At 39.8% G+C, this 17399-nt stretch overlaps 1 protein-coding gene across 1 annotated transcript in view; it reads left to right on the top strand.

Moving 5' to 3' along the window:
* The window catches only part of magi2b (membrane associated guanylate kinase, WW and PDZ domain containing 2b), a 69312-nt gene that overhangs the window by 40575 nt on the left and 11338 nt on the right, over window positions 1-17399 (top strand). The window contains exons 7-11 of the mRNA XM_029522422.1: window positions 5583-5640; window positions 6678-6799; window positions 7315-7497; window positions 10776-11302; window positions 11950-12115. Of these exons, the coding sequence (XP_029378282.1) occupies window positions 5583-5640; window positions 6678-6799; window positions 7315-7497; window positions 10776-11302; window positions 11950-12115 (1056 nt within the window). The remainder of the gene's footprint in view (window positions 1-5582; window positions 5641-6677; window positions 6800-7314; window positions 7498-10775; window positions 11303-11949; window positions 12116-17399) is intronic.

A 17399-nucleotide genomic window follows, 5' to 3' on the forward strand; every position in this document is an offset into this window, starting at 1 on the left:
CTTTGACATGAAGGAAGCTAATATGTGTGAATTCAGGAAAACATCTAAACTCAACAAAAACTAATCTCAGTGAAGAAAAAAAAAGAAAATAAAAATAATAATCTAAGTCCTGACATTCATGCAAACAAATGAGTCTTCCTGTGGTGTGTTTCTGATCAGATTATATCAATCTGGGGATCTGACATTGCTGTGGCTGTCATAGCCTTCGGTCAGCGAATTAGGTTGTGAAGTGATTCTCCAGAGTGTAGTCTGAATCAATACGTTCTCGACCGCTCTCTGTCCTCCAACTCTTCAATTTTCTCCGTCCTCCGTTCTCTTCTCTGCATTCCTTCACCTCTGTCTGTCACTCTCCCCTTTCAATCTTCCTCTCTTCAATGTACCTTCTCTCTTTTTCATCCTCTCTCACTCTTTGTCGACCTCTCCTCTCCCCTTTTTCCCTCCCCGTCTTTCTCTCCCTCCCTCTTCCTCCCTTTCTCTGCCCAGTAAAGGGCTGGTCTGTGACAGGAATTCTAATAATACCACTCAGTTTTGTACAAACTGGTTCTTACTCTCTCCGCACACACACACACACACACACACACACACACACACACAAAAACCACTGTTATCAATTCACAAACATAGCCGACGTGCTTCGGTCTCATCTTGGCAGAATAAACATCGGTTTTGACCAGCACTAGGGATGTTCAGACACAAAGTTTCTGTCAACTGCAGACCTGTCATTTCAGCGCTTTCTTTGAATTTGAACCTGCTGTGAAATATAAAATGAAAAATTAGCTTTTGTACAAATCAGATTCCACTCTTTCTCCTTGGCCAGTTCTAGATTAATTTAAGAGTGTACAAGAGTATAAAGAGTGTACAAGAGCAACATATATTAATGATATCTGAAGTGTATAGACGTATTTAAGCATGAAATATACAAATTTGAATTTTTTCTTCTGCAAATTGTCAATCCTCTCTCCTAGAGAAGTCAAAAAATCAGCCATGCTTTTGAAAGTGGCAAAAATATCAATTTGCTGTCGTCCCGCTCCTCCTCTTTATTTTCATTTGTCGGCAGGTTATATTCTGTGCAAAGTTGTTTTGGACTATTTCTTTTTTCTTCTGGCAGTTTCTGTCTATGGGGAAGCAGTGGTTAAAGGAAGTTAATGTTTGTGCAATCACTAGTAGAGGATTGTGAATCAAAGGGTGTTTGCAGAACGTTTGTAAAGGTCTTGGATGACACATCACATCCTTTTGCAGTACCTTTGAATTGATGCCTTTTAGAAAACGGCTTTAGATGCCAGGAAATTTTCTCTCTTTCAGTGTAAACAGTGGCCACATGGGTGACAGAAGGATATTCAGTAGTTTAATCCAGCGTGGTGCTCTACACTTCACTCATCATGTCATTGTTTTCTTTCACTGATCACCTTGGAGCTCTTAGTTGTATGCGTGTACTCTTATGTTTACACAGTTTGTATGCTTTTAATGCACCGTCTTCCTATGAAGAGGCAATTTTTATTTCTGCCCACATTAATGGACGTGGCTTTTGAATGATGAAATATGTATGGAAGCAACAACACCAGATTCTGCACAGAAAGTGAAGAAAACAATAAATGTGAGGAGGAACCAACGGGGGGGGGGGTTAACTGCTCATCTCTCTGACGGTTTATTCAGTCTCATTGTCTTTGGCAGGAAGCAGTCAGACATTCAGACACACTTTAATCAATGCTAGTTTTGCATTTTCTCTCTTGTTATTCTCTCTCCGTTGCTTCCATCTCATGCATGTCTGGTCTTTTTGCTCCACTTTCCTCTAGCATTTCATATTCTCATTCACTATTCCCTTTCCCCCTCACACAACCCATCAGCTTGCTTTGCTCCCTTGCTGCATATTCGGTGAATAAAGGACGCCTGTTTGTGTTGATTTGTTTGCATGAATGTGCAACTTTTGTGTGCATTGTGTTGCATCTATATGCTGACACTGACTCCCAGAGTTCAAAGGCTTGTCACCGCAGATCTGGTGGGCTTGTAGTCTACTTCGCAGGCTAGTCCTCTGTTATGCAACATAACCTCATATCTCCTGTCTTTCTCCGAGAAGTCAAAAAAGAGTGAAACAAGCTTTAAATTACAGCAAGTGTTGATTTCAGTTTTGCCTCTGCCTTCGCACTCAATCCCAACATGTCTGTTAGTGCTGCTGATGAAAATATGATCCTCTGGTTCATATAGCAGCAACAATCCTCCCCAAGGCCAGTGTCACAAAACCCTGTTTGTAACCAACAGAGAGCGTGTCAAATAGGAACAGAAACTCGACAGAGACAGTGAAAACAAGAAATATAAGACATTATGAAGTTGAATGGATTGGTGATGATGCACATGGAAACAGACAGTAAGACAGAAGTTGAGACTGAGAAAGGACTCGTTGTGGGAAGAAGTTGAGGGACTTTCAGTGATGGAGTGCTACTAAAATGTTACCTCTGAGTTACATCACTGTAATTACACTCAGTCGTGTCTGGACCAAAACCATTTCTCTGACTATATTTTTCTCTCTCTTATAACCCAATTTTCTTGTTGTCTCTGTCTATTTGTTTCAGTCTCGACAGCTTTATTATTTTTTTCATGTCTCCGCTCTCAGTGTTAGTATTTTTTCCATGTTTTCACGAGTGAATATTTCCTGGTTTTATTATTCTTCCACTGAATATGTTTGTGTTGTGCATTTTTGGTTGGACAAAACACTTAATTTGAATATGTAAAGTTGAGCCATAGGAAATTGTGTTTGGCCTTTTTTTTATGTTGTGCCACATTATAGACCAAATAATTATTCACTTAAATGAGAAAACAATTTACAGAGGAAGTGAAACAAACAATCAATATTCATTTCATCCCTAAATAAATAAAGATGGAATTATTTTAAAAAATCCAAAGTTGTCTTTTGGTTGAAGTATATATGGTTCTAGCAACATAGTTGCTATGTTTTTGTCTGAGTAAGATGAATTCATTGTATCTCTTCCAGGCTGCCTGTTGGTCAGTCCAAGTTTATGTGAGAGGGAAGATGAGTCATCTAATGCAGAGAATTCACAATTACAATTTATGTAAAGAGATAAACAAATACAGATACCAATAAAAAAAAAATGCAGAACACACAAGCAAGCCCCTTGGTGCTCAATACACACAGACATGACAAAGTGTTTGATTTGCTGTAAAGAAGATGATGCTTTCACATATTCAGACACACAAACAGTTAAGACATCTAATGCAAACACACACTGCAAATATATACTCCTATGAATACATAAAAACAAATGCACTCTCTCTCTGTGCTTCAGCAGCAGGAAATAGAGACAAGACAGAGCCCTCAGCTCAGGCGAGAAAAAAAGACTTCCACTGCTGGTTTCCATGGAAACTGTCTCCCTTTCACTTTAGGGGAGGGCAATCGACTAGTGGATGAGTTAGGCTGACATTTAAGGTGGCTCATGGAAAGGGTGGGAGGGAATTTAAGGTGGTTTGAAGTGTGAATCCATCTGACTTTTCTACCTCGGGCATGAGAAGGGTCGTTTGAGGTAATGGCAGTGCAGTTCAGGTGGTTTTAGGAAATGGTAAAGCAGAGAAAAGATAATTGCTGCATCTATTCCTTTTACCTTAGGCTGCACAGTCAGCACACTCAGCAGACAGGACACACATACACACAGATTATTGATATCAAGATCACAAATCTATTCATAATTACATTAAAGCATGAAGGGATGATGCCACAGTATCAGCGTCATACGGACTAAATAATTGTAAAAATAATAGAGCTGGGGATTTGTGTGTGTGTGTGTGTGTGTGTGTGTGTGTGTGTGTGTGTGTGTGTGTGTGTGTGTGTGTGTGTGTGTGTGTGTGTTTGTGTTGTGTTTGTGTTTGTGTGTGTGTGTGTGTGTGTGTGTGTGTGTGTGTGTGCTTGCACATTCATATTCTTGTGTGTGTCAGTGAGTAAATGAATCTGAAAAGATTTTAGAGGGTTGGGTAGTTTTAGGCTGGATTTCCGTTACTCTTGCCAATACAGTACCTTTTTTGGAAAAATATAGACATTTCAGTAAGTAATGCTGTACAGGCCTGTAATGTAAAAGCAACTTTGGAAGATTTTTTGAAGACCTTTCTAATGTAATTATAGGCAAATTTATTCTATAGGTGCACTCAAATTAAATGCTACTGCAACCCACTGATAGTGCCCAGCAACTAAACATGCTTTGCTGGGCATGCATAATATAAAATGTGGCCATTGACAAGACCACAATTCATGTTTCCAATGACAAATAATGTGAAAAAAATTCTGCAGGTGAAAATAAATGATACTCCTATTTTTCTATAATTAAAACCAGTTTGTTTTTGGATTATTGTTGCCAGAATGATTTCTCCAAAACCAATTTTCATTTAACTAATGCAACAAAAGCTCTGAAATATGCAGGTTTCTCAACAAAACCAAGAAACATTTACAATGATTCACTCATCAAACAATAAGAAAGCATTAAAGTTTAACACCCAGCACACCCCAACTCACAATTTCTCTCTGCTCCCTTTCTATCACGCTCTTTTAGTTATTTAAGTTATTAGCTCTTTTGGTACTTTGTCTCTAAACATGTATGTGTGTGTATCTTTGCGTTTTAGTGAAAAGTTCAGAGTCATGCCAAGTGGTTCGTCTCTCATTGTTAGCGGGTTATCTTTTTCAGCCTATATGACACTGGTGTCAAGCTGCTTCCATCAGGATCATTTATTTCATTGCGGGAAATATCCACCTCCAGATGTAGTCATGAATTTCATGGATTAAGCTCGTTCTTATTAAAGAAAATATGAAAATGAATTATAATGAGGGAGGAAGATCAGCCTTTCAGGAACACTCCTGGATTAATACCAGATGCTACTGTGTGCGTGTGTCCCCTTGTTGCTTTTCTTATTCCTTCGTGAACGCAAAGCCAAAAACCAAAACATCCTGAACTTTGCAGATATAGACACAGGCAGTTCATTGTAGTGCACTTCATATTGTGTGTAAGAGTGTTTTTGTGTGCCAATGAGAAGTTACAAGGGGAGAAATAAAATGATAGGGCATAGAGTATGGGTATTTTAGCCGTGCTTGACCCACTTCTTTTACGATGGAGAGATGAGAAATAAATCAGCATAGGGACGGAGGAAGTGAGGTGGGAATAGGGAACATGACAGTGGATGAGACAATAGACACAACAGCCAGTGAAGCAAACTACTGCTAAAATGAGTGGCTGGGTTAGTCTGAGGCTGTTTTGGTAATGAAGAATTTGCACACACTACAAAGGGAAGAGAAGGAAGGAAACAAATGCATGATGCAACATGTCAGATGATTTTAATGTTCTTTTTCTCTTCCCCAACTTGGTATTGATGTCTCTGTTGTGACTCGTGTCTCCATGAAGAAAGCAACTGCTGCAGATCGAAGTGTTGTCTGTCTATTAAAGGAGCACTTTGGGAGCGTCTAGCTGTGAGCCCTGAGATTCGTGTCGTCTCCCCTCAGTGGTTTAATTTAGCGTCTACTTCTTCTCCTTTTTCTGCTATGAGCGTAAACTGACTTAATTTCCCTCCTCTTGTTTTCCTCTTCCTATTAGAGCTGCCCTATGGCTGGGAGAAGATAGATGATCCCATCTACGGCAGCTACTATGTAGAGTAAGTTTCCCTGTTGACTTAGCTGGTTAACTCAGCTGCTCCGTAGTAAAACAGGAAATTCTTTTCCATGGTTTACATCTCATTATGAATTATAAATGACTAAATTCTCATTACTTTTTTATGTCAGTCTGCTCATTTGACTGAACTTCAACAGTGAAATGCTTGTTTCTGTATCTTAAGTATACTGCTGATAAAACCCTGTTGACCTGCTGGAAATGATCCAGCTTACATTTTCTCCGAATGCGTTAAGACACCCCCGTTAACACATTAGACACTTAACCCTTTAGCATATTTGATTGCAGCTGCATTATTTATTCACATGCAAATGAAACATCTGTATGTTATGACAAGCATCCCATTCAAATGAATAGGAAAATGTGTCCAAACTTTGGACCGGTACTGTATGTGTTAAGCCATTAAATACATGTTTCTGTTCAAATGCTTGCACATAAACTGGTTTATATTCAACAGCTGTGGCTTCAGCTCAATGTTAGAAACAGTAGATTTCAAAAGTCATGTTAAAAGAAATTAATATAAAAATCTATCATAAATTGTCTTAATTTGTACTTTTGTTGCCCACACATGTAGCGCATAAAAAGTTTAGCTGGAACTTAATCTTTACCTGAATTTTATTTTGGTTCAGTTACCTGCTAATAATTTGTTCTTAAACTTTAATATTGATTCAGAGTCAAGATGCAAAATTGATCAATGGATCATGAATGCCCTGGAAAGCTGTTTTCAGTATGCCTAAAATGACATGGGATTACTGAGTTCAATGTACTGGTGCAGCTTTTCCTGCCAAGGCAGGTACAATAAACATGCATACAGGACCTTTTAATGCACTCACAGTTTAACGTAATGAAAGCAGTATTTTTCTGAATCAGCGCTCTGACTTTGATTTGTGTCCTTCAGTATGTTTTACTTTTTTATTTTTTTTTCCCCCCCAGGTCTGAATTTTTGCACTGCTATTTATGTCTTGAATATTTGCTCTTAATGATACTTTCTCCATTATTTTTAATGGCTCACTGTATTTTCAGTCACATCAATCGTCGGACTCAGTTTGAGAATCCGGTCCTGGAAGCTAAAAGGCGCCTAGAGCAGCAGCAGCAGATGCAGAGCCAGGGACTGTCCGCTCTGCCACTGCCCACTATATACAGAGGTAGACATGGAATAGAATAGTATGTCCAGGATTTAAAAATATGCTAACATAATTGTTTAGTTACAAAACATGAAATTACCAGGACTGCTTTTTTACATTGAACATTCTCATTATTTTCCAAACCCATGTCATAGAATGGGCAGTTTCTTAACTATTTGATGGGGCAGATGCACAGGGTCGAATGGAGATCCCTGGCAGTACCAGGGACTGAGAACATGCCCTCCCTCAGGGCCCTGGTGGGTTAATCCAGGCACACACATAAGGACGTCCTAGACTAGTACATCATGTACTGTTTCATCTGAGTGAAATTTGCATATTTCCAATAAGGGTTAGCGTTAGCTCTTCAGGAATTGAAGAAAAGGTGTATTTTTTGTGGTGTTTATACATTTAGACAAATGTGCAATATGCTCATTCAGCACTGACATCATTTTAGAAATATAATTTAACCAACCAAAACCAAACCAAAAGAGAAACAACATGGTAAAACCTTACTTAAAAACCATCTCTCCCTGCAGAGAAGCCACTGTTCACGAGGGACCCGACCCAGCTGAAGGGCACCTTCCTGTCCACGGCCCTGCAAAAGAGCAACATGGGATTTGGCTTCACGATCATTGGAGGGGACGAACCAGACGAGTTCCTACAGGTGAAAAGTGTAATACCAGATGGACCAGCTGCACAGGATGGAAAGATGGACACAGGTAATTATATTTGTCACCAAAGAATTTATTGTCAAATTGCTGCCCCTGATACTGCAAAGCATTGTGTATATGAACCTTTAAGCCTCATATGAACTGTGCCACATTATGAACTTTCATTTCCTACCAAATCAGGCCAAGTACAAAGACCTTTTGTTGGCAGACTCTCCGTTTCTAAGTCAAGCAGGTTTTTACTTGCCTCCTGGGTAATTTCTGTCAACATTTCATGTACCTAAAAGGCCAGGAGCACAGCACCCCCATTGTCAGTACGGGCAGTAGTAAATCTGCTGCTGCTCTGTAATTTTGGCCTTGAATTACCAAATGAATTTTTATTCTTACTAAACAGTACAATGAAACACTGACTTGATTCCTCTCAGTTTAAGAAAACACAAGAAACATTTAAACATAAACAAATATAAGAGAGCTCTAAAAAGGCAAGAGCAGCAGCAGTAAAAGTGTCAAGAAATGTGTCGGCGGAGCTACAGAGCTAAGAAATATATGAAAAACACTAAACTGAAGGAGAGACAAGCTGCTGCTGCTGCTTCTGCAAGTGCCACCATCTTGAAAGTTAGACATGTGTTTCTGCCGACTGGTACATTTCTTAGCATAATCTAAGCATAACCAGCACTTTAGTGAGTTTTATGGTTTAAGCCAGAAAAGGCAAACAACAAAATCCTCCCCAGACACGGTCTGTGTTTCTATTTTTGATAAATTGTCTTCAGCAACTGAGTCCTTTAACAAATATTATTTTATTTATGTTCCCTAATGGAAATTTGGAACAACACTGTTTACTGTTCCTTAAGGATGTATTTCAGGTTTCAACATATGTTTATGGTATATGCTCATATGTTTTGAAGGTTGTTTTAGTGATTGACAGGTGTCACAAACTGTTTACATTGGCTGGGCTTCACAAAACATGGATTTTGTGGCTAGTAACTTTAAAATGTTTTCGGTAGTAAATAATTTGGTAACATTGTGTGTTTTATAAATAGCACAAATAAAGCTGCTTTTCACAATAGCGATATAGCTAATAGAATAGCTAGTGTCTTTATCCTATGCTCACTTTTTTACCAGTCTTTTAAAACTTAACTATCATTGTTGAAACCTAAGGTTCAAAAATGTTTGTATACCAAATACAGAATTGCATTTCTATTCTAAGACTGATTAAATCTAAGAAATAAAAACTGGTAGACAGCTTTGGAGGTTTCAGTATCCACAGAAATATCAATTCATCTTAAAATAGGGCATCACTGGTCCTTGGTGGCATATTTGGGGTGTCCTGCATTTGTGTCTGTAGAAGTGTGTCCCAGACAAGTACTTCAGTTTCCCCTCAGCACACTCTCAGCTGTCTGCCTTGACACTATAATGTCCTGCTTTTAACTAGAATGCGCGGCACTGATTTGGTCAACCGTAACTGACTCCAGCCCACACAACACCTTCTTCCTCAGGAGATTCATTTCTGCTTTTAGTAGCACTGCAAGTGCAACATCATTACAATAACACCAGCAGTCGCATTATTATGAAATTGCCCCATACTTGCTTTTGCTTTGATTCATAAAACCAAAGCTCTGTAATGTTGACATAAGCAGTAATGCAATCTCACATGGCTTACTTAGCAGTTAGAGAGACCCTGCTGTATGTGGAAGACTAACAGGGGTGAGTTTGAATTAGCAATATCCTTGACAAAGACATCGAAGCCCTAATAGCTGATTTTCTGTATATTGCTGTGGATTAAAGCCCCCGTTAACAGGCTCATGTGAAGGGCATAATACCTAAAGAGCAACTCATGAAAATATTGATTTTCATTTTTTACAGAAACAAACTTCTCTAACAGACCCTATTTCCGACCTTATCTCAAAGAGCTGTTGTTTGTAAAAGTAGTCTTATGCTCAGAAGGTATCAGTGTACAAGGCTCGGCCTGTGCTCTCCAGTTAACCTGTCAATTGGTCCTGTGCTGAACATGCCGGCTCATTTCCGAGCTGGGAATCCTCCTTCCTACTCTCCGTTGCTCTCAGCCTTGATGTGCCTCCCTCTGCCTATCAGTTTCTCCTTTATCTGGAATCCATCTCTTTTTATTTTATCTCCATCCCCCCTTTTGTCTCTCTGTCTTAGGCTTTATTATGCTTTCTTATCCAACCATGTCATCTGACACTTCTCCCCTGCTTTCAGCCTCAGTATATTTTCATCTCCTTTCTCTTTCCACCTCTCTAGTTTTTCTATCCTCATCCCTTTATCCTGGTCTGTCAGCCTTTTTCTCCCTCTCTGTTCTGATTTCTCTCTCCCCCCAAGTTGCTCCTCTCCACTCTGTGACATTGCCAGAGTGGCTCACGCACATACATGTGCACACACATACACAATCGTATAAACACACAGTCCCACAGTCACAGACGGGCACTCCCTGGCTGGGATTAGCTGGCCTATTTGAGCTGTGCGGCATTGCTCTTTGGGATTGTGTATAATTGTGCACGTGACGAGCAGTATGTGTGTTTATGTGTGTGCCCATGCTCATGGGAGTGTGTGCATGTCTCCATGTGTGACAGAGAGTGCCTCCGTAAGTGTGAAATAGAGGATTTTAGGCAGCTGCATTTGTCATGGGGCTGCGACTTTAAAGCTGAAATCCATAACTTTCCACACATTCAACAGCAGCAGAGATGACAGAGAATCTAATATTGCATTTGTGAAGTTGTCTAACCTCGTTGTTATTGGTATGCAGGAAAAATGCCAACTGCCAACCAGGTAAAGTGAGAAATTTATGGCTTTAGATTTCATCAGTGCTGCTAACCAGTGTAGATGTGACCTGACAATCAATCTCCCTCACACTCTAAACCAAAAACAGAAGACGCTAGATAATTTTTTTTTTTTTTTTTGTGTTTCCATCTGGTCAATGAAGTATCATGAATCACTTAAAACTGCTCCTACTTGTGACTGTAACAACATAACATTCGAGATTTTCATGATCAGCCTCGGTGAAAGCTTGTCTGAATGGCTGTGTGCACCAGCTGTGTCAACTTCACACAGATGCTGACCCTGTCACTCTCTGCCTCACACGCACTTGGACAGGGCCTGCAGTTCAATTGTATATTCCCATGTGACACTTAAGAGGGATACTGCATGCTACGCTGATGTCCTGATGTTCCTGAGATTTAACATTTGTAACAGAAAAGGTGAACAATTTTTATTTTTGCAGCATAGTATGTTTATACGCGAACCAATGAGAGCAGATGGTGTGACATGTAGCTCTGTCCACTTTTGACTAAAATGAAAACCTTCTTCTTCTTCAGGTGACGTCATCGTCTACATCAATGACATATGCGTTCTTGGCACTACACACGCTGATGTTGTCAAGCTGTTTCAGTCGGTGCCAATCGGTCAGAGCGTCACCCTTGTGCTCTGTCGAGGATATCCTCTGCCTTTTGACCCAGAGGACCCCAATGCAGCGAGCACCTCTCTGACGCCCATTGGCCTGGAGCACCGCCCCCTGGTAGTGAATGGCCGCAGCAGCTATGACCCGTACCTGGAGTACCTGTCCCTGAGCTCCCAGCTGCCTCCTCAGGCTCTGGCCCAGGCCGGAGCACCTCACCCCGGAGACACGCATCTCGACGGTTCCTCCTTGCCACCTACCACACCCGGCTCTGGCTCAGCACTCACACCTCATGAAGACAACGTGTCCATGGCTTCCTCTGGGACTGCAGGGGTTGCCGGGGCAACAGCACAAGGGGCAGAGCTTCTGACAGTTACCATGGTGAAAGGAGCAGAGGGTTTCGGGTTCACTATTGCCGATAGTCCCACTGGTCAACGAGTAAAACAGGTAACACTTAATGGATCACCGACTCAGTAGATAAAGATTATTCCAGGAATAAAAGGCTTCCGAGCTGTTTCATGTTTTTATTCTATTACACTGTCTGCGTTTCAGGAAGTGAATTCTCAGCTAATCATTAGCTAAAATAGATTGAGTTTCAAATGAAACGTATTTGGAGTTAAAACAACTGGTCAAGGTAAATTTAATTCAGTCAGTGCAATTTAGGAGAAAGAGACTGAGATAATAAGAACAATTTGCGATCTATTATCCTGAAAATTAATCTGCAGTATAGATAAAAAGATAAATTAGAAAAGATGAGTTTCAGTGTGATAGAATCTATCTCTCATCCTAAAACAATCTGCACTACAAAAAACACATTCAGCAAAAATTTGTCTGTTGGGTGAAACCTCCAATTAATCCCACAGTCAAAAATTCCTAAATTGAGTATGAAAACAAGTGAACTAATCCAAAATAACCAGATTTTAAGGACCAAAAATAGAGACCTGATTTGGGTAAGTATAGAATTAACAGGAAAGTTATGAGTTAGGGTCCTTCAATATAAAAATTAAACCTTGTGAAGACAGGAGAAGTTTCCAGAATATTGAACTGGAGTACGTCAACCTGACTGACAGTGAATGCATCATTTTGTGGTGCAGGTTTTGGAGCCGGGCTCACAGGGAGCATCGGGGCTGATAGAGGGAGACCTGATCCTGGAGGTGAACCAGCAGCCAGTGGCTGCAGCTGGACATGGACGGGTGGTGGAGATGCTTAAAGAGTGTCCTGTGGGAGCCGAGGCAACTCTCCTCATACAGAGAGGAACAGGTGAGAGAGAAACTGTCTCCTTTTTTCGTCTGTACACTCTCACTCTTCTCTTCTTACGTACAAGGAAACTGGGGTATTGGACCTAATCAGACTAGTCTAAAATAAGACAGATATACCGTAAATAGAAAAATAAATGATGATCAAATGAAAATTGACAGTTAAACTTGGTGGGAATAAATGTGATCTCCTCTCTCAAGATAGTCAAAGTTTTTATTACCGACTGTTACATCACCACTCATTTTTGCAAAAAAATGTTATGACAGTCCAGTTAGTAGCACATCAAACATTGCAGTTGTGGCAGCTTTCAAAGACCAAACTAATTTGGAAAAAAAATGAAAGCGTCCTGTGCAAGAACAACTGCCCAGTTGACCATAAACTGGAGTCTGATTGAAATGCACAAAGATAGACGTTTTACTGTGCTTCTTCAGCCCCAGCTGCAACTTCACAAGAGATGAGTCAAGTAGAATTGACAGTGAGAGCTGAGAGAGCAGATGAGATTTTCATTATGATCATTTAGAGATCTGCTGTATTTTTGAACACTCTCAAATGATTTTAGTCAAGTCTCTAGATACAATTTTATTTTTGGAATATTAAATAGTTCAGAGGGAGAATTATTCTTGCCTAATGTAAAACTGGGCAAATGATTACATATATATATATATATATATATATATATATATATATATATATATATATATATGTATATATATTTTTTTCTCATAAAAACAGCATTTTTTTCTAAAAAGTGTAATGATTCAGGATTATTTCACAGGCAGATAATTTCCAGGTGCTTGTGAAGAAAAAAACTTCAATGTTCAATTAAATCATTGCAACATTTAACAGCTACAGGTTACATTATTACACATAGAAAATAGAAAACATAAAACTGAAGTCAAAAATATGTTGTTTAATTTATTTCATATGCTCTGACTTAACAGACCAGAAAATAAAGTAAGCTCATGCCAAGTGTTGTCTGTCACTCATGTGATCTCAGTATTTTCAGATTGGTGCTTTGTCATCAATGTCATGTCAACCCATTATCAGTGTTTTCCATTGAAATAGACTGAGGGGGGATTTAACACAGGGAAGTGTTAAGATAGAGCAAATCAAAAGCTGCTCATGATTTTACATACAGATGAGAGTTGGGATGAGAAACAATGAAAAGAGCTAATCTCACTGTTGGGTGTAGTACAGCTCAGTTGAGTTGGCACCAGCGCTGCTGCGGGAAAGCAGCTTCATTCTCCCTTATCTTCGAAATAAATGCAGATATTTTCCTGTAATCTGTTTTCTGACAGACTGTGGAGAGTGTCATCTTGCTGCCGTTGAATCTGAACTGGTTAGAAAGGTGCTGTTTGGTCACCTGTAATGACTGTTTTTAGTGCACACGTTCAGTAATGATGATGAGCTGGCCTGCAAAATATGAAGAAAAACCAAACAGCCTCAAATATTATGCAAAAAATCCTTTTGTGTAATCCCACAACTTTGAAAGAATTGGCTATGTCTGGATTTACCGATTTGATTCATTTCTGTGTATGAAAAACTTATTCCTGTCTCCTGTCTCTGTGTGTGTCTGGATATTTCTCACGATGGCACAATGTTTCCTCACACACCCACTTGAATTTTAAGCGAAGACTAAGTCATTGATAGATTTCATTGTTAGCTGTCACACACAGGACTGGTGTTGCTCCATAAGACTTTCCGCATGTCAAATCACGGAAAGCTCTGCAGTGAAATAGGCTGCTCCACACCACCTTTAGTTTTCTGCACATTTTACCTCTCAAAGTGAAAAGAGGAGATGGACCATGTGGTCTCAGTCTGAAAAAAAATTCTTAAAATTTAGTAATAAAGTAGCCCAAAAGAGGAATGACAGAAAATGTAACAATGGAAAAGTTTGAAGTGCTGAATTCTTGTAAAACTGCCAGGAAGACATGGGCTGTGTCCGAAACCACCCCCTAATCACTATATAGTGCACTACATAGTGGGTTCGTTGTTTTGTAGTGGTGGCCAAATGTTTTGCGACAAAATGTAGTGCACTCAAAGTATCCCACAATGCATTGTGAAAAGTAGTGAATAGCCAATGGTCACTAACCCAAGCAAGATATCCCATGAAGCATTGTGCCCGCGGCAAAAATTGAATATTAATTATTTAATGGAGATTAAATATTAATTAAAATAATGGAGAGGCAAGTTTATTCCATAGTTTATTTTATAGCACATTTCAAAAACAAGGCAATTAAACATACTGTTTACATGAATGTAAAAAGCATTAAATATAATCAGACATTCAAGTAACACTTGATTACAATTACAAACTGTCACCTAAGAGCCAAGAGAAAATATAATAAAAGAAGACCAAATACAAGAATAAAAATTACAGTGCAGTGCAAGATTATCAAAAACCTTTAACAAAAAGCAGTGATAAAAAGATCTTTTTTTTTTCTGTTTTTAGCTGTGAGTTGGGTACGTTTTAATTGCGCAACAGCAATGATGCAATTAACCTGAAAGGGATTGTTCATTTTGTGAATGAGTTCACTATATAGTCCACTACATTCATCTGCCTGTATAGGGAGTAGAGAGTGAGGGGGTGGTGTCGGACACAGCCTTGGGCTGTGGCCATTTTCTAACATGGGCTCTTGCACTCATTGGCTAAAAATTGCTTTGGTCAAAGGGTCAGAATTAGACTGAGATAATTACCTGGGTCCACCTACAGTAGAATGCCCATGGCCATCTGACAAACACACCCACTGATCCCTGCGATGATTTACAGCACCACCTGGATGAAAGTGAACAGAGTGAAAGTCTTCCCGTCCGTTGGCCTTTTAAAAATTAATTGTTCAAAAGATCGATGTCTGCTTTTGTGCTACCCAGCAGCTGTACAGTTCACATTTTCATGCCCGTTTTGTCATCGTGTCTGTGGTTTTTCTGATGATGAACTGCCAGGAGTGAAGAGTTCATTTGTATTGTTTCTGAGATGATAACAGAACAATGACGACAAATTACAGATAGGCTCTCTTTTTCATGGGTTATATTAAATTAGGAATAAAGGCAGTTAGTCTTATATGCATCTCAGACTTAAGTAATTGAAGTGTGACAGGAATTATTAGAGCTGAAAAGCAATTAAAGACCTTAGCTTTTATTGCTCCTGACACCTCACACTGTCTAATGTTAATTAGCAGGTTAGATGGGCAGCTGAATAAAAGGCAGTCTTGTTGTCCTTAGTATTCACTACATTATTGACAATTATTGAGGATGCATCGACAAATTGGTGCCTGATCTAAGTAAAGTGATTTTGTTCTGTTTGTTGTTCAGTGAACTATATTCAGTCACTTTATTGTGAGGTTTATGTTTGTGTTTGTGCATCTGTAAAGATCAACATGAATGCGACTGCGATGAAACGCTGTGGTGCTGAGCAGCAGAGCATCCTATGAGCGTGTAGGGAAAACATCTGCCACCTGGTGTTTAAGCTTTGCAACGGCATACACTCAAGTTTCCCTGACTAATACGCCATTTAAAAAAAAAAAAAAGCGAAATGTGGTTGAGAAATGTGACAGCCCTACATATCTTAATGTATCACCATGTGTGCATACATGAATCTGTATTCAAAATCTGCAGCCATTCACACAGCTTGAAAGAGATATCTCTCTAAATGCTGAGCTGAATGTGACAAATCACCTCCCTTCGGTCAAATATGTCGTCGTCTTCAAACTCACCCGCTCAAATCACTCAGGACAATGGCTCCACTGGGATTATCAGCCCAACACGCCAGGAACCTCTTTGGCTATCAGTGTGTCTCTCTCCACTCTGTGGGGACGGGAAAAAAAAGGAGAAGGTCCTTTGTGGTTTTTAGTCCTATGTGGAATTCAGGCTACACACATTATTTCCTTTGTGAGACTGAGTGCACCAGTGTGTTCTGTAACACTGACAGGGTGCTAGACTTCTGTTGGATATGTGTGTGTGTCTGTCTGGTTGCTCCGTCGTAGTGTGGGCACTCTGCCAGACTTCCACAGAGCTATGGTCGTGTTCACAGCTCCGTCCTGACATCCCAGCTTGAAGCTGAGCCAACCACAGACTAGAGATGTTTTGTTGCACCAATGAGGATGCAGCTCATGGCTGTGAAGAAAAGCGTGTCAGACTGCACAAGCCAATCAGGCTGATCTGAAAGCCTTCCAGAACTCAGCAGGCTAGTCTGCGAGGCTGGCCTGCCAGACTTCTTGACCACTGACTCGTGAGAGAAGCCACATGAAGCCTCTCTGAGTAACTCATTTGTAGTTCATCAGCATGCACACGAGTGTGCCACACATCCGGCACATATGCCAATCAACCGCATTAGCATTTAAATTAAGCTTAAATGCATCTGTGAGGGTGACGCCCCTTTTTAATACGAGTGGACAATCGTACTCATACTCATTTCCTTCAGTGAGTCATTAGGAAAATTTCATGAAAATTAGTTATTAGAATTCCTTAGAGCATTCCCTTAAGGCTTGTATTCCCTGCTGAATGTGGTTATTAGACTCAACCTCCCACAGAGCCCTCTCCCTGCTGCCACTGTGCTGAAATGATTCAGCACAGTGGATAGCTCTGCTCAAACCTTTGTTCATGTTTCTGCCATTCATGGGCTTTTAGTCAAACATTTCCAATTTTGGCAACGAGGCAAGTTGTGCAAAATATGAAAAACTAAAAGACAAAATCTGAAGGAAAGGGGAAAAATCATTTTAATTTAACTTTGTCTTCACACAAAGGGATCTAGCGATGATCTATTGATTTTATTTCCCTGTAATCCCTCCTCACTGGAAGATTTTGATAGAAAGTTGCCCCATTGAGCTTCGTAGCTAAGTGGTGTGGCTTTTATCTCGTACATCTAAAAAGCAGGCAGATGTAGCTGGAGAGTAATTCCATAAATATACTCCATCTAGTGCTTTCTGACATTTTCAGGAGAAACTGAATAATTATTAAACATATTTAAAGGATATTTTACAAGCACCCACATCTGCTGCAGGAGTCTTTGGCAATGCTGGAGGAGTCTGGTGTGCTTGATGAGTGTGTTCATGTGTTTCTATTTCAATCCACATGTGTAAAGATTCCGGCTGAATACTTATATGAAGCAGCTATTGCATGTTTTTCTTTCACGTCCAACTGTATGTATTTGGGTCTCAGCTGCATAAATGACTTTGTAAGACTTGTAAGATTCACTGGAGTCACAGGGGCGATGTATTGCTACTTACTTCCTACATGCGGATAAAATATGACTTGCTCCATTGCAAACATTTTGAAAGAGAGCGTTTGC

The sequence above is a fragment of the Echeneis naucrates genome, chromosome 16 (assembly GCF_900963305.1).
Source record: "Echeneis naucrates chromosome 16, fEcheNa1.1, whole genome shotgun sequence".
NCBI lineage: Eukaryota > Metazoa > Chordata > Actinopteri > Carangiformes > Echeneidae > Echeneis > Echeneis naucrates.